The sequence below is a fragment of the Bos grunniens genome, chromosome 28 (assembly GCF_055505025.1).
Source record: "Bos grunniens cultivar Pamir isolate PY7600 chromosome 28, Bosgru_T2T1.0, whole genome shotgun sequence".
Taxonomy (NCBI): domain Eukaryota; kingdom Metazoa; phylum Chordata; class Mammalia; order Artiodactyla; family Bovidae; genus Bos; species Bos grunniens.
Genome location: NC_141192.1, coordinates 2,144,430 through 2,165,903, shown reverse-complemented (window position 1 = coordinate 2,165,903; position 21,474 = coordinate 2,144,430). Strand labels below are relative to the sequence as shown.

At 39.5% G+C, this 21,474-nt stretch overlaps 1 protein-coding gene and 1 non-coding gene across 2 annotated transcripts; both read left to right on the top strand.

Moving 5' to 3' along the window:
* The first annotated feature begins 68 nt into the window (after positions 1-68).
* On the top strand, positions 69-20,843 carry LOC147342728 (mitochondrial import inner membrane translocase subunit Tim23). The gene is made up of 7 exons (XM_086381121.1): positions 69-294; positions 2,950-3,008; positions 10,420-10,513; positions 10,735-10,819; positions 13,251-13,309; positions 14,993-15,103; positions 20,341-20,843. The coding sequence occupies exons 1-7, from the start codon at positions 189-191 to the stop codon at positions 20,454-20,456; spliced, it is 630 nt and encodes a 209-aa protein (XP_086237247.1). The 5' UTR covers positions 69-188; the 3' UTR covers positions 20,457-20,843.
* On the top strand, positions 12,525-12,724 carry LOC147342729 (small nucleolar RNA SNORA74). Its single transcript, XR_015157233.1, has one exon. It is a non-coding gene; the product is annotated as a small nucleolar RNA SNORA74 (small nucleolar RNA).
* Positions 20,844-21,474: the final 631 nt, after the last annotated feature.

Genomic DNA, 21,474 nt, shown 5'->3' with positions numbered 1-21,474 from the left:
GCTTCCGGGACGTACGCTGTCGCAAACCGGAAGTGTGAGGTTTAGCGAGCACCGGCGCCCGGAAGGTCAGTGTGTGAAGGAGCCGGTGCTACGCGGGTCTCCCCGCTGTTACCGAGGAGCGACGGCCGAGCAGACTATCTCGGCCTGAGGCGGCGGGGAGAAGCAGACGGGCAGTTTGCTGCGACACCATGGAGGGCGGCGGGGGTAGTGGCAACAAAACCACTGGGGGGTTGGCCGGCTTTTTCGGAGCCGGCGGAGCAGGCTACTCGCACGCGGATTTGGCTGGAGTCCCGCGTAAGTATCAGGCCTGGTCTGCGAGCATTTCTCACTGGTTCTTGCCACCACCCCACATGTGCGGTGTGTCCTGTTCTCTCTCTCTCTCTTCTTATTATTATTATTGCTGCGGCCGCAAGCTTCAGTACCAGTAGTGGGGCTAGTGTGTGTGCACGGCCGCATTTCCCAACACTGAACGAGTGTTTGGAGCCGTGGATCCGGAGAAGCTCTCTGCGGCTGACTTGGATCCAGGAGATACTGCATGTTTTTTCCTTTTATAGTCAGGCTTCCTGCCTTACCGTTCCTCCCACATATCGAGGCCATAGGTAACTTTTTAACACAAAGTCACATATTCTAAACCACGAAGTAGTAGCCTTCAGAGCAAAACACTCTATAATAATGCATACAGGGGAGAAAGAAATATGCGTCGAGACAAGTGGAGAAACTTGGAGGAGAACTGAACTTTTTTATAGATATGAAAAAGAAGCCAAGAAGGAATTTGGGGAAGGGAAACATTGAAGTTACAGGGTGCCGAGGCACGAACACCCTGCCTGCGCCCTCTCCTAAATACCACGAATGTGTATTCCAGATCTTTGGAACTTTCTAACTGTGGGTATTCACCTGGATGAGTAAAACGTGGACTTACAGATAGTGGGAAGTTGGTGAAGGCTAAGAGCTTTATAAAACTTTTATCTTGAGACTCTTTCTACTTTTTCTTTAGGTCTTTTATGCTCAAAAACAAAAATGGCTTTTAAAGTTCCTAGTGTCACCTGTGTTAAAACTGAATCTAGAACATAGTCTGCATGTAATAAGGTATAGGACATGGCTAGTTCACGCGCTTCAGAGCGCAAAGGGCCCTGCCTTGATGTGAAAGGCATTCTTACGTTAGGACTTCAAGGCGAATTAAGAGACCAAGGACTAAACACTATTCATTGAGTACTTGAGATGGAGTTTTCTGGGTGCAGGACTGCAGCAGTTATATTTTTTTAAATGACTGATGTTTTCACAGAGCTTCCATTCCATTGAAGTGAGCCAAGTAAGTAGTGGGCCAAGTAAGAAAGTGTTTCAGTTAGTGGTAAGTGTGTAAAGACAAATAGGATTTTAAGATTGGTGATGGGAGCTGCTGCTAAGTCGCTTCAGTCGTGTCCAATTCTGTGCGACCCCATAGATGGCAGCCCACCAAGCTCCCCTGTCACTGGGATTCTCCAGGCAAAAACACTGGAGTGGGTTGCCATTTCCTTCCCCAAATGGGAGCTGAAGCCCTTTAAAAATGGCCTAGGAAAAACTACTCAGGGTTGTTGACATTTGAGCTGTGACCTGAGTACCATTCAGATGTCTGAGGGGAGGTAAGTGTTTAAGGAACAGCTGTTAGGCCATTGTGTCTACAATCTACAGGGGAGGTGGTGAGGCTGGAGATACTGAGATTAGAGGGGAAGGAATGGCAGCTAATGAAGTGTTTTATAAGGAGTTTGGACTTAGTTACAAGTGTAAATGGAAGCCATTTAGATTGATTTCCTTTTCTGAAAAAAAATCACTTTAATTACCCTTTAGAAAATGAATTGGAAAGACTGGAGCAAGTAAGGAGTCCAATTAGGTAGTGATTGAACTAGGATGGTAGCAATGAAGATGGTGAGTAACAATTCAAGATAGATACTGGATATAGAACTAATAGGACTTTGAATTGATGAAAAGACCAGAGTCCTGGGTAATGGATAGATTTGAGAACAATCATCTGAGATACAGAGGATCCAAAGATTAAATTTAAAATGTGAGGAAGTTGATTTTTCCTTGATAGATTTTTCTGTCTTCAAAGGTAGTGGAATTCAAGTCTGGCCCTCGGAGAGCCCCCATTTTCCTTTGCCCTGACCCCCATCCTTCTGGTGATGACAGAATTCTCTATTAGTAAATCAACTTTGTCAGCAACTGTTAACACTTAGATCTGAAGGAATTGCCTTAAAATATTTATACACAACACATAACCCCAATGATTTTTTTTTTCCCTTCATGAATTAATTTGTCTCTTGTCATTCTTTGCAATGTGTATAGTCCCTGGTGGCTCAGACAGTGAAGAATCTGCGTGCAATGCAGGAGACCCAGGTTTGATGCCTGGGTCAGGAAGATCCCCTGGAGAAGGGAATGGCACCTCCCTCCAGTATTCTTGCCTGGAGAATTCATGGACAGAGGAGCCTGGCGGGCTACAGTCCATTGTATAACAAAGAGACGGACATGACTGAGCAACTAACACACACACACACACACACACAATTATCAGGTATTTTTGTAGTAAAGTCGAAGGAAGTCCCAGGGACGGTGGAGCCTGATGGGCTGCCATCTATGGGGTTGCAGAGTCGGACACGACTGAAGCGACTAAGCAGCAGCAGAAGGAAATCAGCTCTCTAGATGAACTGGGCTGTGCTTCCTTCTACTTCAGTTATTTGGTCCCTGTTACTGCCTGTCCTGATGTGAGAGCCTGAAACACCAGTGTAGGATTGAGGGCTCCAGGAGGAGTCAGCCCCTAAACTGCCAGACGGAAGGAGAAGACAAGGAAAGTGGGAGAAAAATTTGCGTGCATTGTAGATCAGAATTGCAGAACACATTGAAGAGTCAAGAGCAAAATTAATGCTAAATGAAATAACTAAATTTTTATTGCAATATATTGCTTTGTTTTCTCTCTAGTAACTGGTATGAACCCTCTGTCTCCTTATTTAAATGTGGATCCACGGTATCTCGTACAGGTAAGAATTTTCTTAGTCTGGTGCTCTACGTTAGCATTTAAAAAAACAACCGCAGATACCTTGACTTAATCTGTGATCTGTGCTTCTAGAGGCGTCAAGTCTCTAGCTCTCATTCACCCTTTTTACCCCCACAAACTCCGGATTTGCCTTGCATCTCTTCCTGACATTAGCTGATTAAAGGATTGGGGGTTTGCTTGGTTTTTTGTTTTGGTTTTTCTTTTTTTTTTTAAGGTTGTGATAAAATTAACAGAATTTACCGTCTCTCACTGTACTGTTGAGTGGTTGCATTCCTGATACTGTATAGCTATTACCACCTACCAGTTCCATGCTTTTCATGTTGTAAAGCTGAAACTCTGTACCCATTAAACAGTAACTCCTTTTTCCATCCTCCTCCCAGTTCCTGACAACCACCCTTCTGCTTTCTGTCTTATGATTTTTGAATACTCTGAGTACCTCAAATAAGCGGAATCATACAGTATTTATTTTTGTGTGACTGATTTAGTTCATTTAGCATAATGCCCTCAAGGCTCATATGTATTGTAGCACGTGTCAGAATCTCCTTCCTTTTCAAGGCTGCATAATACCCACTTTGCTTATCCATTCACGTGTCCTATGGACACTTGCATTGCTTCCATGTTTTAGTTGTGGGGAATCGTGCCACTGTGAATTTCAGTGTATAAATACCTTTTCTAGATCCTCATTTCAGTTCTTTTGATTATGTATCCAGAAGTAGAACTGTCCTGTCACATGGCAATCATATTTTAAATCTTTTGAGAAACGGCTACACTGTTCTCCACTGCAGCTGTACCGTTTACATTCCTACCAACAGTGCACAAGGGCTCCAGTTTCTCCACATCTCACCAACAGTTTTAGTATCTGGAATTTTTTGAGAATCATTACTAAATGACTGTGGAGTGGTGACTTCCTGTAGTTTGATTTTTGCGTCTCCCTGATGATTAGGGATGTTGAGCAACTTTTCATGCACTTACTGGCCGATTGTGTGTCTTTGGAAGAATCTCTGTTCAACTTCTTTGACCAACTTTGAATCAGTTCATTTGATTTAGGTTGTATTTAGGCGTTCTCTGTATATTCTGAGTATTAACCCCTTATAGATATATAACTTGCAAATATTTTCTCCCATTCTGTGGGTTGCCTTTTTCCTCTTGATGTTGTCTTTTGGTGCGTAAAAATTACGAAGGCCAATATTTGTGTTTTATCACTTGTTGCCTTTGGTGTCATATCCAAGAAATCATGGCTAAATGTGTTATTACAAAGCTTTTTCCCCAGTGTTTTCTTCTAAGAGTTTTACGGTTTTGGATCTTCCATTTAAGTCTTTGATCCATTTTGAGTTAATTTTTGTATGTGGTGTTAGGTAAAGATCCAACTTCACTCTTTTTCATATGGCTATCCAGTTTTTACAGTACCGTTTGCTCAAAAGACTGTCTTTTCCCCATGTAATGGCCTTAACATTCTAGCCAAAAATCATTTGACCATATGTGCAAAGGTTGATTTCTGGACTCTCTATTCTGTTCGTTGATCTGCATGTCCGTATGTATGCTAGTACCGCACCAGCATACATTCAAGCTTATTGATGATTGCAGCTTTGGTAAGTTTTGAAATCAGCAGGTGTGAGTCCTTCAGGATTGTTACTCATTTTTCAAGATTGTTTTGATTCTTTGGAGTTTGTTCAAATTCCGTATGACCTTTGAAATGGGTTCCTCTGTTTCTGCAAAAATGTCAGTTCCTGTTTTGATAGGAATTATTGAATTTGTAGATTGTTTTGGATAATATTGACATCTTAGCAATATTAAGGCTGATTCATAAATATGGGATATGTTTTCATTTCTTTCTGTCTTTTTAAATTACTTCCAGCAAGTTTTACAGCTTTCCTTGTACAAGACTTTTACCTCCTTGGTTAAATTAATTCCTAAGTGTTTTTATTGTTTTTGATTCTGTTGTAAGTGGAAGTGTTTTCATGATCTTCTCGGGTGGTTTATTGTTTGTAGACACGCAGCTGCTCTTTTGTTGACTTTGTATCCTGTTACTTTGCTGAATTTATTTATTAGTTATAACAGGGTTTTGTGCAGTCTTTAGAATTTTCTAACATATAAGATCATCTATGAAAAAAACTTTTACTTCTTTCTTTCTAATTTGGGTGCCTTTTCATTCTTCTTTCCTAATTGCTCTGGCTAGAAATCCTAATACTGTGTTGAATAGAAGTGACCAAAAAAAAAAGAGCATCTTTGCCTTGTTCCCGTGCATTAGAGGAAGACCTTTCAGTCTGTCACCGTTGGGTGTGGTATTTGCTGTGAGCTGTTCATGTATGCCTTTTATTGTGTTGGGGTAGTTTCCTTTTATTCCTAGTTTGTTGAGGTTTTGTCCTGAAAGTATGTTGGATTTTGTGGAGTATTATTTCTGCATCAGTTGAGATGGTCGTGGGCTTTCCCCCTTCATTCTGTTAATGTGGTTTATTACACTGATGAGTTTTCATTTGTTAGGACATCCTGCATCCCAGGAATAAGTGCCACGTGGTCATGATGTATAGCCCTTTGAATATGCTGCTGGCTTTGGTTTCCTAGAATTTAGTTTTAAGATTTTGCATCAGTGTTCATAGGCGATTTTGGTCTGTAGTTTTTTGTAGTGTCTTTGTCTGGCTTTGGTATGATCATACTTGCCTCACACACAGAGTCATGAAATGTTCCAAGTATTTCCTGCACTTCAGGTTTTTGGAAAAGTTTGAGGATTGGTGTTAGGGTTTTGGAGTTTTTTGTTTTTTTCCATCTGCACTCCACGGCTTCCCCGTCCAGAGATTGAACCCAGCCCGTGGCAGTGAAAGTCTGGAATCCTAACCACTAGGCCACCAGGGAACCCCTGGATTGGGGGTTAGTTCTTTAAATGTTTGATAAAACATAACCAGTGAAGCCATCAGGTCCAGGGTTTTTCTTTGTTGTGAGATTTTTTTTTTTTAATTAGTGATTCAGTCTTCTTACTCGTCTCGTTTTTTTCTGTTTCTTGGTGAGTTTTGTATTTCTAGGAATTTGTACATTTCATCAAGGACATTCAGTTTGTTGGCATACAATTGTTAATGACAGTTTCTTATAATCCTTTTAAATTCTTTAGAATCAGTAGTGATATCCTCACATTCATTTCTGATTTCAGTAATTTATTTCATTTATCTCTGCTCTAATCTTTTATTATGGGGTCTTCCCTGATGGCTCAGCAGTAGAGAATCTGCCTGGCAGTGCAAGAGATGCGAGTCCAATCCCTGGGTTAGGAAGATCCCCTGGAGAAGGAAATGGCAATCCACTCCAGTATTCTTGCCTGGGAAATCCAAGGACAGAGGAGCCTGGTGGGCCAAAGTCCATAGGATCACAAAGGTTCGGACGTGACTGAGTGACTGACACTTTGCTTAATGTATTTTGATGGTCTGTTACTAGATAAGTAAATGTTTATAATTGTATTTTCTTGCTGTGTTGAAACTTTATTGATGTAATATCATTCTTTGTTTCTTACAAACTTTTTATTTTCTAATTGTAATACAGCCACCCTGCTCTTTTGGTTGTTATTTGCAAGGAATATCTTTTTCCATCCTTTCACTTTCAATCTTTTTGTGTCTTTGGAAGTAAAGTGAATCTGTTGTAGGTGCCATATGTATAAATGGATCACATTTCTGAGTGCATTGCGCTAATCTCTGTCTTTTGTCTAGAGAGTTGAATACACTTTAAAGTGGTTACTGCTAAGGAGAGATTTTTGGTGTTTTGCTCTTCATTTTCTGTAATCTAACTTTTTTGTCTCTCCTTTCTTACATTAATAACTTCTTTTGTGTTTGATTTTTTTGTAGGGAATTGTTTAAATTCCTGTCTCATAACCTTTTTTTTTAGTATACTCTGTAGCTGTTTTCTAAAGTTATAGCACTAATTAGAACTTATACCAGTTTAACTTCACTAACATACAAAAACACTGCTCCTTTACCGACTGTCCCTGCCCCTCAATCGTTGATGTCACAAAATCGTATCTTTATACATCATGTGCTTAAAAACATGGTCTAATAACTCTTTTAAATCCTTTACAATTTTAAGTTATGCAGAAATACAAAGGTGGAGTCCAGAGCGCGCCTACAGTAGTGCGCTCTAACTGCCCGTCTCTCTGCTGTGTCACACTCTGCCCTTCCTCGGGCCGTGAGCTCCTGCCTGCGTCCTCTCGGCGCACTTTGCTGGACTCCCTTCATCGTGTCTTGCAGGGCAGGTCCAGTGGTCACAAACTCGCTCAGCTTTTATTTTTCTGGGAATTTTTAATGTCTCCTTTATTTTTGAAGGACAGGTTTATATATCAGCCCACTTGCTAGTGGCCTCCAAAGTTTCTCTTGAGAAACTGACTGATCATCTTATTGAGGATCCTTATATGTAAGTTGCTTCTCTCCTGCTACATTCAAGAATCTCTCTCTGTAGCTTTCAAAACTTTTGATTTTAATACATCCCAGTACGGGTCTCTTTGGATGTATCTTACTTGGTGTTTATTGAGTTTCTTGAATGTTCACTTGCATCTCTTTTATCAAATTTGGAAGTTTTCGGCCATTGTTTCTTCAAACATTCTCCTTCTGTGACTCTCACAGTCTGTATTTTCGTCTGCTTTGTGATACCACACAGATCCTTTAGGCTCTCTTCACTTCTATACAGTTATATTTCCTCCTGATCCTAAGACTCAATAATTTCTATTGTTTTATAGTTGGGGATTGTCTGTTCTACCTGCTCAAATCTTTGAATCCATTTAGTGAATTTACCAGCTGCTGTTCTTTTCAGTTTCAGAACTTACTTTTGGTTTCTTTCTAGGTTTTCTTTCTGTTTCCCTTTTGTTCATACATTGTCTTGACTTTCTCCACATCTGCCTTAGGTCTTGGAGCATCTTTATGACGATCATTTTAGAGTCACTTAGATCTGGCTTTCCTTTTAAAGCCTGCTCAGTCTACTCTCAGGTGTTTTTTAGGGACATTTCTGTTGATTTTTTTTTTTTTTTTTTTCCATTGAATGGCCCATACTTTCCTATTGCTTTGTATGCCTTGTGATTTTTTGTTGTTGTTGAAAACCAGACATTTCTAATAATGTGGTTAAGTCTGGAGATCAGACTCTCCTGCCTTCCCTGAGGGTTGCCTTTATTTGGTTATTGTTTGGGTTTTAATCATACAGGCTGCCTTTGTGTTGAGGGCTAGCCTGGAGTATAAGCTTAAGCTCTTCTCAGTCCTTTTCAAAGCCTACACTTTTTTCCTGGACGTGTGTTGTCTCTTTCTGATTTTTCCTTTGGATAAAATTGCTTTTGAATATTCTAGTCTTTAACGTCTAGTTCATGAAGGAGGAAACAGTAAGAGGAGCAGCTCCCAGCTTTTCCTCAAAACCCTGGGAGTAAGAGGGGTCGGGAGGGTACATCAGCAGTGACTGCTTGCTTCGTGTATGTACTTCGCGAGCAGGACCAGAGACCAGAGCACCGATTAAGATTTACATGTAAAGCAGCAAGTAATTAGCTTTTGAACCCCATAAAAATACTGTGTGAGAAGTTACAAAATTATAAGAGATCATTAACGTGGGAATCTTTTTAATCTTAAACCAAATCAGTACATCTGAAAAAAAAATTCTTTACTACCTGAGTTTATTTTATTAGATCAGGTTATTGTTATTCAAAAGCCTATGGAAATAAGAGTGGTCCGATGAATACAAACATTTGAAATTAGGGATTATACATTTTAAGGTTTATATTAGCCTCAGTTTTTTGTTGTTTGTTTTTGTGGGGTTTTGATTTTTTGTTTGGGTTTTTTTTTTTTTTTCTTTTGGAGAAGTTGCTGATTCAATACAAATAAAGTTGCAAAAAAAGAAAAACTCAGTTTACAACATTAAAAGGGCTTCCCAGGTGGCACTAAGGGTAAAGAACCCACCTGCCAATTCAGGACACGCCAGAGGGTTAGGAAGATCCCCTGGAGGAGGGCATGGCAACCGACTCCAGTATTCTTGCCTGGAGAATGCCACAGACAGAGGAGCCTGGCTGGCTACAGTCCATGGGTCGCAGAGAGTCAGACATGACTGAGCTACTTAACGCGCACACACACGGCATCAAAGAGTGATTGTTAGGTGACTCAGGAGCGCAGGGTTGACGCGTTACCTGAAGAGTGAGTCAGTCACGCTGTGCACTTGCACCTGCTGATGTCGATTATGACCATCTTTTTTTTCCCCCCATTTGTATTAGGATCCATTTCTGGATCATAAATAATTATCATATTGTTTACCTCATCATGTTAAATATAGCATTCCTAAAAACCTTAAACAAGAAGCACAATTTAAAACTAAGTCATTACTTGAAAAGTCAGGAAGCACTCAGAATTTACAAATATATGTTTAATATATTTAGACATAGAATCTATTCAGGTTTGCTTATCCTTTCTCAGCAGACCATTTCTGTGTGATGAGAGGATATGCGCTTATTTATTTGTACAATTTCTGGTAAGAATTTATGCACAAGCCATCAGAGCTAGTGCAGAGGCAGTTTTCCTCACCGTGAACGCATTTAGCAAAGGCCAGTGTTTGCCAAAGCGATGTTTATTTGTTAGCATTTTTTGTTAAGGGTGTGTGCTATGGTTCAGAAACTTATTTTAGCTATTTTTATATGAAAAGCTTGGCAGAAATGTAAATGTATTTGTTCTTCATAAAAGTATTGATTGCAAAATCATTCCTGTTGTGCTCTTACAGTGATGCTTCTCAACCTAGGATTCTTGTGTGATCTTCAGGGCAGGGAGCTCATACCAAGTTTTGTGTATGCATTTACCTGAAGTAGGGTAGCTTTCCTTCTAGTAGCTTTCCAAGATTATAAAGGAATATATGCCCTCCAAACAGTTAAGAACTGTTAAAGTGGTGTTTTTCCCTTGTGTAAGTGATCCAGTCTATTGTACTTCTCTAGTTTCTGCTCATTTTTTATGATCATTGGTCTTACATATAGTAAAATGGTGGTTGATAAATAGTATTCATAGCTGCAGAATGAGTTATTTTCTCCTTCCAGACTGGTTTTTTGTTACCTCTCATAGCTTTCAGTTTGCCTTTCTATAGAGATGGCACTCTTAAATTGTCAAATTTATCATGAAGGCAAATTACGTATAATCTATCAAACTTACATTGAGAAGCTAAATTCTGAGCAAGAATTTCTCCTAAGAACTAATGAGCATAACTGTATATGTTATGTATTTCATTTCACTTTGGTTTATACGTTGCTTTTGTTGCAGAAAGTTTTATCTTTGTTTGACGAAGTATAGTGGAGTTTTACTTAATTTACGTTTTACGTTCTGTGAAAAACTCCTTTGAAAAATTAAACACTTTGCAAGTATAATACGTGTGTTGAGGGGAGCTGAACTTGATTTTCATTATTATCCCTGTAGGATACAGATGAGTTTATTTTACCAACTGGAGCTAATAAAACCCGGGGCAGATTTGAACTGGCCTTCTTTACCATTGGAGGATGTTGTATGACAGGTTGGTATTTATATGTGGTTTTTAAATGAAGTGTCCTAAATCCAGGTAGTCAAAAGTGCTTAAAATCCAAGGCAATTAAAATAATAGCTTCAGGGTGGTTTTTAAAAAAAAAATCATTATTTACATTTTTTCTTATTAAATAAAAATGAAAAAGAATCAAGTATAATTGCTCTTTAATATAAAGCTGAGTATTTGAATGAATTATTACTATGATTTGCCAGGGGCTGCATTTGGGGCAATGAATGGTCTACGGCTAGGATTGAAGGAAACCCAGAACATGGCCTGGTCCAAACCAAGAAACGTACAGTAAGTCTCATGTAACGACACACTGATGCTTGAGTATTAATCTCTACTTTGTTGGCTTGATGAGCACAACCTTGAGATTACAATATTTAGAGTACTGTATAATTTTTGGTCAATTTTTTTGCTGGTGTTTTCCCTTTATTCATTATAAAAGGAATTTAGGAATCAAGTTGCTGTGTCTAAGCTTTTAGGAGTGATTTTTGAATCCGTGTCCATCAGCGGGGGCTATTCCAACCTAACTTCTCAGCTACACCTGTTCTATTTTGCAGGCCTATATTACATGCTTTTCAAATTGTTGAATTACTAGTACATTATTTGGATTGTTCAGGGCTGTGCAAAACCATAGGACGTGGTAAGTGAAGAAATAAGAAGCACATAAGAGTAATTACTAAATCTGCTGTCATTTCATTGAATTTCTCATTGACTTCATCCTCCATTTCTGAAATGCAAAGGTGCAGAAAATTTCCATGAAATTCCTAGAACTTACATATGGTTCTGAAAGGAGTAAGATAGTCTTATCTTAGGAAACTGAAGTTTGTAGAGAAGGGAAAGTGCAAATAAAAAAGTCAGAAAGTGTACATAATGTGTATCTTCACCCTGCTTAAGAAATAAACATGACCAGTTCCTTTTGCTGTTCCTTAAATAATATGTTATTTAGCTTTTTTAAAAAAGCGTATTTTATGCTTCATATGAGCGGAAGGACACAGTATGTGTTTTTCTGTGTCTTTCTTTAAGCTCCATGTTCCTTAGCCAGCAGATGGCAGCAGGTGTGTTAGAATTAGGTCTTGGGAACCTGAAGGCCTGTCAAACTTTTCACCTTCCTGTTACTGTGTGGATCACTGCCCTTGCTTTACAAGCTCAGATCCTTGAATATTTTTGTATTTATATTCGTAATATTCAGTCTTTACTCCAGTTTTGTTTTGTTTTTACTTTTTGAATTATGGATAGTTTTGAATATATACAAAAGTAGGCAAAATAGTACAGCGAACAGCTATGAACTATAACCCAAGTTCAACAGCCATTAACCAGCAGGACCAATTGTGTCCCATCTCTTTCTTCCTTCCCATATTATTTTGAAACAAATCCCCAGCATCATATTATTAAATAACAATTGGAAGGTCTCTTAGAAAAGATAACCTTTGTTTCTTAAAACCATCATAGTTATTAAATTTTTGAGAGAGTTGAATTAGTTTGCTTTTTTAAAGTCAGATTTTTTAAATCTTATACATCATTTTCTTTTATATACTCATTCTGATTTTTTTAGACAGAGATAGCATTTAAAACATGGAAAGATAATCAGGTTTCAGGCCAGAAAAGATCTATATAGTTTCAAAGCCCAGATTCATTACTTATTGGGATCTTGGGTAAGTTTCCCTCTTTCTGCCTTTAACCTATTGAGAGATGATTACAATGAGAAGTAAGTAAGGACCCAGTAAATGAAAGTATGTTGCCCAATCATGTTCCAAAGAACCTGGCCACTTTGCAGTGCCACCAGCAATACAGTAATGAAAATTCATAGTTTTAGAAGCTTATCACAAATGAAAATTAAGTGCTAAACTTAACATATTAGTAAATATGTAGCAATTAACAATATTTGTAATCATTACTAATTTTTTAAATAATCCTTTAGAAGTAATACAAAGTTTTGTTATTATTGAGCATTAATGTAAATGGGTTCTTTACTGCTTGTTACTGTAATTCCGTGGTTCCCAGCAGCAGTCAGCTGCCGGGACAGCCATTCCTGTGACAGCGTTACACTGCTGGGAGAGGAACGCTCTGCCCTCTCCTCCAGTTGCCTTCGCCGCTGTTCCGGTGGCGTCCGGCGCTGGTGAGGGCAGGGCTGTGCTCCCCTGAGAGTGTGCTAAGCGCGCACCCTGGCTGCTTAGTGCTGGTGTGGGAGCAGACACAGAGCGCTTTCTTCAGGTTTCTAATGAGGTGGCTTTTTCCTTCTCCGAGTATCTGTCTTCTATTTTGCTTTGTATTCCATAGTATTCCACACTTTGATTCTTCTTAATATTCTAAGAATGTACTACCCGCCACACAAACCCTAAGAAACTAATTATAAGCTAGCTCGTCTGTTATGTCTTTTTCTTTTTAACATAGATCGGTTTCTGTAAACTTTTTTGTAAAATACATTCCAGGATATCATTCAGACCTTTTATATATTTAGTAATTTTATGTATTTAGTAATTAGAATTTTCTTTACACATTGCCCTAAAACATTGGGAGTTTTTAACCTAACCTTCATTTATGTAAAGTAAAAGCAATCCTTATTGAATTCTAAGGAGGTGTTAAGTTTTAAAATTAAAAAAGTAAAATTAAGAAAACTTTGGATATTGTGTTTATATATTTAAAATTGATGCTATATGGTTTTTCTAAATACTAAAGAAATACTGGTTCTAAATACAGATTCTTTCTCTTTCTGCCCTGGTAGGATCTTGAACATGGTGACTAGGCAAGGGGCACTTTGGGCTAATACCCTAGGTTCTCTGGGTAAGTAGATAGCTTACTTTATAATAAATCATCATCATTACAAAGAAAGAATGTACATGTATCATGAACAATTTGATCAACTAAAATTCTGGTGCTGGGATGTTCATAATTATGTTTAAATCCACTCTGGTGAGTAGTGTAAATACTACTTAGGAAAAGATCATAAACTATTGATATATAGCAAAATACTGCCATGTACTAATACCATTCTGAATATACTCTTTGCTAAATATTTTAAACACTACATACTCTCCTATCCCATCAAGACACCAAATAAAATCATATTTTAATTCAGTGAAATCCAGATAGTTTAGCGCCAAGGCAAATATTTTTGTGTGTTAGGAAAAGTTCAAGGTTCTATCGTAGATATGAGGAGGAATCCAGCCCTCCTGATATGTTTTCCTAATAGCCCATTCATCATCCTGTTTACCTAATGAGATTTCTCAGACTAATTGCCTGAGTTGCAACAGGGCCTTTGTAGATATTGGAAATACTTGCAGTTCTAAGGAAGCTGTAATTTAGTAGCACTTAGGAACAAATGCTTTCATACTGTAGTGTTTATGAATGATTGACTCTTTTGATTATTCGTGACTCATATAAGAAGCTCACTTATGGCACTTATGCCCTCAACCAAAGTTTTCTGTATCTGAAAGTCTTTTAACTGGTGGCAGATTAAGTAAGAGAATGTAGGTAGCTTATCAAAAGATAAGAAAAGCCTCTTGTGTGACAGAGGTCCTAGCCTTGTCACAGGCTTTGGAAGCAGTTTGCATTTGGGATCCTAGTAAATGGCTACTCCCATGTGCTGCTTGTGCCCCAGAGCCCCCCCCTCGCAGCCACCCTCCTTTGTACCGGTGCTTGGGAGACTGCTTGCATACCTCGAGTGAGCCCCTGGACGTGCTCAGTTTAGTTAACGTTCCAGAAGTATCGATTCTGAGCAAGCCGGAACGGTCAGTTATGTTTTCCTTATAATGTGATCAGTTATGATGTTTTGCTCAAGTTTAGTTTCAGTTAAATAAATTGAAACTGGAAAAAGAGCTTTTGTAGAAGTATAAAAACTTACAGCAGAGGAGTTGTGAGGCCAACAAGTTTGCTGTAATTTTGAGAAAGGGCAGGAGAAGAGGTAATGCATTCGTGGCTATTTGGTCTTTAGAGGCATAACAGAATGGCGATTTAGGGGAAACGCTTGTTAAACTAAATAGTGCTATTGTTAGAGTTTTCACATGTGCAGAAACGAAATCTCAATTGTCTTGAAGTCGTATTTTTCGTAGAAATGCATGTGTTTTGCTTTTGTTTCTAAATTCTAAGTACAGATGTTAACAAATAAATGGAAGTGAAAAAGATATTCTTCCTGGGTCTCCGCAGTGTTACTTGCCATAAATAGCTAATAAATTTCTTTTCTTTGCAAACATTTTCTTTGCCTATCATGTGCCTGCTCTACATGTTAGTGAACGAGCTCTTCCTGCATTTTGAGTGCATAGTATTCTGTTATGTGGACAGTCTCTGAATCAGTCTCCTTTTGAAAGTCATTTGATTTGTTGCTAGGCGTTCGTTATTACAAACAGCACTCCAGTGATCACTGTTTACATGTCTCATGATGTCTGGAGAATGCGTTTATCTGAATACGATTGCCATACTGACTTTCAGTTCACTTTTTATTCCTGATCAGCTCCATTTCCCTTGTAGCTTTGCTTTATAGTGCATTTGGTGTCATCATTGAGAAAACAAGAGGCGCAGAAGATGACCTTAACACAGTAGCAGCTGGAACCATGACAGGCATGTTGTATAAATGTACAGGTAGGTACCACTAAATGGTGAAATCGTCTCTCAATATAGTCGAAGTATGCTTTTTGGCCATACTGTAGTTTTTAAAAGAATTTTTTTTTGGTAGTATAGTGTTCTTTATATCTCACGGTTTGTGATTTTATTTTTTAATTTTCGTAAAATACACATAAAATTGACCATCCAAACTATTTAAATGTACAGTTCAATTATGTTAAGTCTATTAGCATTATTATGCAACTCCAGAACTTCTCTCGTCTTATAAAACTGAAACCCTGCCCACTAAACAACAACTCTGTCTTCCCCCTTCTGCGGCCCCTGGCAACCACCAGTCTACTTCTGTCTGTGAATTTGATTCCTTGAGGTCCCTCGTGGAAGTGGAGTGTTTTTCTTTTAGTGACTGGCTTATTTCATTTAGCATAACGTTCTCAACAGTACAGCATGTATCGGAATGTCCTTCCTTTTTAAGGCTGAATAACTCCATCCTACATGTACACCACATTGTCATTCATCTGTCAGTGGACACTTGGGCTGCTCTGCCTTTGGCTACGGTGCATGATGCTGTTATGAACAGGGGACGAGTAAATCCTAAGAGTTGAATCAAAATTACTTGGATGAAGATCAAATATCAAATTGTCCCTTAAGATGGAAAAGAGATGAACATGTGCTGAGTTATATGGTTCTATTCTCAGTAGTAACCACTTAATATATAACTTGTTAAACTGTGAAGTGATAATCACACACCCCAGTTCACAGGTGAGCACATTGTTGAGATGTTCTTTTTCGGAAGATCATAAAGCTAGTGACAGGCCCGGGTCTCTCTCACATTCCCGCTTTCGCCTGCATTTACACCATAACTGTACGCCATAGCTGCCTGTTTGTGTTCTGTACTCAAGCCTCTGGAAAGTCCTTTTGTTTGATTGCTTTATTATGCTTCAGACACTAAGTAATTTTTGTTCTTATGTAATTCCTCCGTCACAAACATCAAGTAGCATTTTTTGCCTCATTTTTACATTTTTTGCCTCATTTTTACTAGAAATGAGAGAGAAGTCTCTCTTACAGGATTATAAAATCTAAAATTTCATGGTATATCTGAGAGCAAGAGGCTTTTTTAATATTGAAAATGGATAGCATTTGGAATTACATCCCTAAGAACTCACAAGACTTGCAGCACGTGCGTGTTCTTACACACATCAACAGAGCTCCTGGGTACACTAAGACAGGAAACGTCTGTTATATACATGAAAACATGGGCATAGAAGAACCTTGTTAAAAACCTGAAAATACTTTCACACTGAAAATCTTTGGCGTCAGACAAAGGAGTTTAAAACCTTAATTGGCACCACAGGGGTGGCACTCAGCCAGCAAGTGTTTAATCAGCCCAAACTGTGTTTATGAAAGATCAAAGTAAAATTTAAAGAACAGGAGATTTCGGACAAAAATCTGGAAATTTTAGCTTCTTTTGCAAAAATGGAAGACACAGGCCTCACGTTGTATGTGTCGTGACCATATTGTATGTGGTCGCAAACGGCAGGAGCTGAGTTGGGAGCTGCTACCCCGTGGGCGGACGCTGAAGCTCCAGCTCAGTGCTCACCAGTCCCTGTTTTCTTACTCAGCGTCAGCCATTACAGCATTGCCTGTGTTGGGGGCAGCCTTAAGTATAAGAATGGACTGAATTACCACCTCGTTTAAGACACATTACACATATTTTAAAGATACAAAGGGGAAGGCGGAATACTTGGGATTATCACAGGAAAAAAAATGAGAACCTAGTTTTCTGTGTCCAGGACTTCCTTGCAGGAATAGCATCTTTAACCCAGCCTGGGACATCTCCAACATAAATTATGGAAAAGAATGCTCATGGCTCAGAAGAGAAAAAGCAAAAAAGAATATTGTCAGGTGACAAGTAGGGTTTCATTTTTTCAGATTTCAGTTTCCATTGCAATGTGGAACACAGGAGAGGTAAGTAATCTGCTGACCCAGAATCCCAACATTGGTCCCTAGTTCCTGGCTGCCTAGTTTAACTCAGCACATCAAAATTGCTGACAGAGGCAAAGCAGTGTCTTGTATTGATTTCTGGTTTAGACTCCACTTAAGACAAAGCACAGAATTTTGTGTGGCAGGAATTTATTTAAAAACTCCCAGATTCAAGGATTTGGAAAACAGTTTAGGTACTTCTTTAGTCTGGAGTCAGCCTAAACCATTAAGGAAAGAAGATGGATGATGGTAGCCCAGTGTCAGTATACTTAATGCTACTGAAGTGTACACTTAATAATGGTAAATTTTATGGTATGTGTATTTTATCACAATTTTAAAGAGAATTTTTTAAAAACAAGTTAAATAGTGCAGAAATTTGTTGAATTTGTAAGCTGTCTCAGTGTGTAGGTAAGGCCGTTCCTCTAAAACAAGGGCAACAGACTCCTGCTGGCCAGATGCCTGTCTCTTCACAGTTTGCAGACTAAGAATGTATTTTACATTTTAAAATAGTTAACATTTTACATGGTTATATAAGTATCTACAATATGTAGGATCGAAACAGCAAGATAAACATTCTTTAGAAACATGCAGGTAAAAAGTGCAGTTATTTTCCAGCCATTTCAAGAAAAATGTGCCGACCCCTGTGCTAAAGTAATTGTCAGTTCAGTGTGTTAGCTCTGCCAGTAATCAGCTCTATACCAAATAAACTAGGCACTTAAATATCCTGGGCCTCATTTCCCAGGTTTAGAAGAGATGACATTTGCCCTTTTTGGAAGAATTGTATACGGATCCAAAAGATAGAAGATAAAATTGTGACACATAAGCCTCATGTTTGTTTTGCTTAATAGAGATTACCCATTGGCCTCGTTTGGTTCACTGTGCTCAGAGCAAGTGTATTTGCTAATCAGCTTCCTGTACTTAGTTGGCCGAAGGTTGTTTTGTTACAGAAAGCCTAAAGCCAAGGCTTTTAAACTCTTCAACAGATCAACCAGCTGGAAAACCCTGACATTATTGGAAAGAGTTAAAACTAAAACGTAATAAAAGGCTACCCTTGAGTCAGGCTTCCCTGGTGGCTCAGCTGGTAAAGAATTCTCCTGCAGCACAGGAGACCTAGGTTCAATCCCTGGGTTGGGAAGATCCCCTGGACAAGGGAAAGGCTACCCACTCCAGTATTCTGGCCTGGAGAATTCCATGGACTTTATTAAAGTCCACAGGGTCGCAAAGAGTTGGACATGACTGAGCAACTTTCACTTTCCCTGAGTCAGGATTACTGTGATTATTAGTAAATCATACACTACCTGTTTGGTATCTTCTTGCTAGAAACAGTTGCTCAGTTGTGCTAGAAACAATTTTTTCTTAGCCTTCAGAGAAGGCTAGTACAAAACGATGATATTTTGTACTAAAGTTGTTTCATTTTGGTATGAAAGTAGAAGGCATTCTAGGGGATAAATTGTTGAGACACTTAATATGCCACTGATGTCCCAAAGTTCTTAAATCTTTATCGTTTCCGGTTTACACTGGAGAGTCTTCTGTTTTTGTAACCTGCTTAAAGAACATTCATTACACTCAAAAAGTTTAGCTCTAATAACTGAACCATAGTGATGCTGTTCCAGATGGCATTTATTTTTCCTGGTTTCATGGCTTATTTTTTCCATTTCTAGAAATTTGGTCTAAAGTTCATTGTCAGCCCATTTTTCAGCCACATTGAATACAGTTGCAAATTCAACTATCATGCCTAATCTTAAGTGTGGCAAAATACAGAGAGAGAAGATAGACTTGAAGGAGATATCTCCCATTTTCTGTGATTAATTTTTACGTTTTTCATCCCCCTTCCTACATATTTGATGGCTGTTTATAGGTGATGCCTGCAGTTTCTGTTTGAGAGAGATAATTAGGGTACTTCAGAGTTGAAGCCTAAGCCAGTCAGCTATCTGAAGTCTTCAGGCTAGAGAGGCTCCTAGAGGGAGTAACCCTTTAGTCTATCACCTGAAGCCATCTGGCAGGACGTGCGTTGCAGAAATGGTTGTTCTGAAGTGTTCTAACTCAGCAGCATCACTGAATTTCATGGAATGTATTGGAGTGTAGCTAAAGGGCTTCTAATAAGGTATATCTTAACCATTGGACCTCTGCTTTCCTAACACATGACTTGAAACAAATACTCCATAGATAAATACAGACTACCTGAAGTTTGTTATCCCTACTTATTTGTGAAACTGGTAAGAGAACATCAAGTATTTCTTAAAAGCTTCTTTTACTAGATTTGGTGACTATTTTTAGGTAACTGGTTGAAACATTGTTTTTGCATTTCAAATGAAATACCTATTCCATAATCTTTTTGCACGTGAAAAAATTCTTTTGTTAAGCAAAAATAGTTCAGTCTAATCCTAATCCTGGAATGTTTTTCAACTAGTACAACGATGCCTGGAGCTTCCCAGGTGGCTCAGTGGTAAAGAATCTGCCTGCCAAGCAGGAGGCACGGGTTTATCTGTGGGTCAGGAAGAGCCCCTGGAGAAGGAAACGGCAACCCACTCCAGTATTCTTGCCTGGAGAATCCCATGGACAGAGGAGCCTGGCAGGCTGCAGTCCTTGTGGTCGCAGCAGAGTCAGACACGACTGAGTGACTGAACGATAACATGCTGGTGCTAAGTTACGTCTTTGCTCGTTAGTGGGAGATTTTCTGAAGCATCAGAATAGGGACAGGTAATGGGAGAGTTGGTGCTTCATCAGCACCCAACTCAGAACTTGATCACAGCCATCTTATCTCCCACCACTGTCCTGAGTCTTCAAAGTTAATATTTAGAGGACCTGTGCAGAGTCCGAAGCCTGTTAATACTGTTTCCAAAGAGGGTATCGCCTTGTTTACATACCGCCTTAAATCAGTTGACCGTGCCGGTGAAGTTCTAAAAATTAGGACTAGCAGGGAATTACTGATCTGCTTGGGATTTCAATAAGAAGCATAAGGTCTTGTCCAAAAATGTCCTAGGATCAAGTCAGATTGAGAAAAGTCAAAAAACCTTGCTGATAACTGTGAAATTAAAAGTGAAAAAAGGTTGTTACTATGGATACATAGTTTACATATAAGCAGGTGATTTAGGGGGAATCTGTTTCTACTGAATTTCAGTCTTGGTTTATTATTTTCAGACCTCATTCTCCTGCTTGGGACGAAATCTTCATAAATACGAAGAGTGCGTCTCAGCTTTACGAACCTCTGTCGCCCTCTGATGGGACGGTGTGCAGCACACGTCTGTAACGGTATTTTCTCTCTCCTCTCCCAGGTGGTCTTCGAGGGGCAGCACGAGGTGGTGTAGCAGGACTGGCGCTTACGGGCCTCTATGCTCTATATAACAACTGGGAGCACATGAAAGGCTCTGTGCTCCAACAGTCACTCTGAAGATTCTGCTAGTTTACAAACGGAGGACACTTTAGTAGTCACCCTGATCAATTTATAAGTCAGTCTGAAGGCATTTACTCTTTTATCTACAACTCATTTGAAAAACTAGAGATTCCAGCTTGCTGTGATGAAGATCATGGATGGTTGACCGGGACTGGCACTCCTTCCAGCCATTACTGAGTTGAAGACAAAACACCCTTTGGCGGCTGAGTAATGTGGTTCTCTTAAGAAGATCTCGCACCTGTTTTTGCTCCTACCCACTTCTGGAAAACCACCTAATCCCAGAATTCAGGTCTGCTTGTCAATATTGTATCGGCCACATTTGTTCATTTAATGATCCAAGACTGTAATATTGCTCTGTATTCCCAATAAAGGGTGAAAATAGAACTGAAGTCCTTACTCCAACATTAACATAATGGGTGTTTCTCCAAAGTCGCTCTTGACTTATCTCTGCTCCCACAGGGCAAAGGATGTTTCATGTTTGTGATGAAGTGAAGGGCTACTGGCAGCATTAGCAACTAGGTTAAAATTTTTCTCCAACCGAGTTGACACTAAACCGCCTCCAGGTGTTTCAGGCTGTTACACCACTAGTGTCCTGTGCCAGAGCAGCATTAACTCAGCCTCGCGGGGACGCCGGGAGAGACGGCACAGACTCGAGCTGAGAGTTTCTGAGGAAGCCCTGGGAAAGCTAAGGGAAGGAAGGATTAACTCAGCCTCGCGGGGACGCCGGGAGAGACGGCACAGACTCGAGCTGAGAGTTTCTGAGGAAGCCCTGGGAAAGCTAAGGGAAGGAAGGATTAACTCAGCCTCGCGGGGACGCCGGGAGAGACGGCACAGACTCAGGCTGAGAGTTTCTGAGGAAGCCCTGGGAAAGCTAAGGGAAGGAAGGATTAACTCAGCCTCGCGGGGACGCCGGGAGAGATGGCACAGACTCGAGCTGAGAGTTTCTGAGGAAGCCCTGGGAAAGCTAAGGGAAGGAAGGACAAGTTACTTGATTTCTGAGTTTGTTTTCTCATTA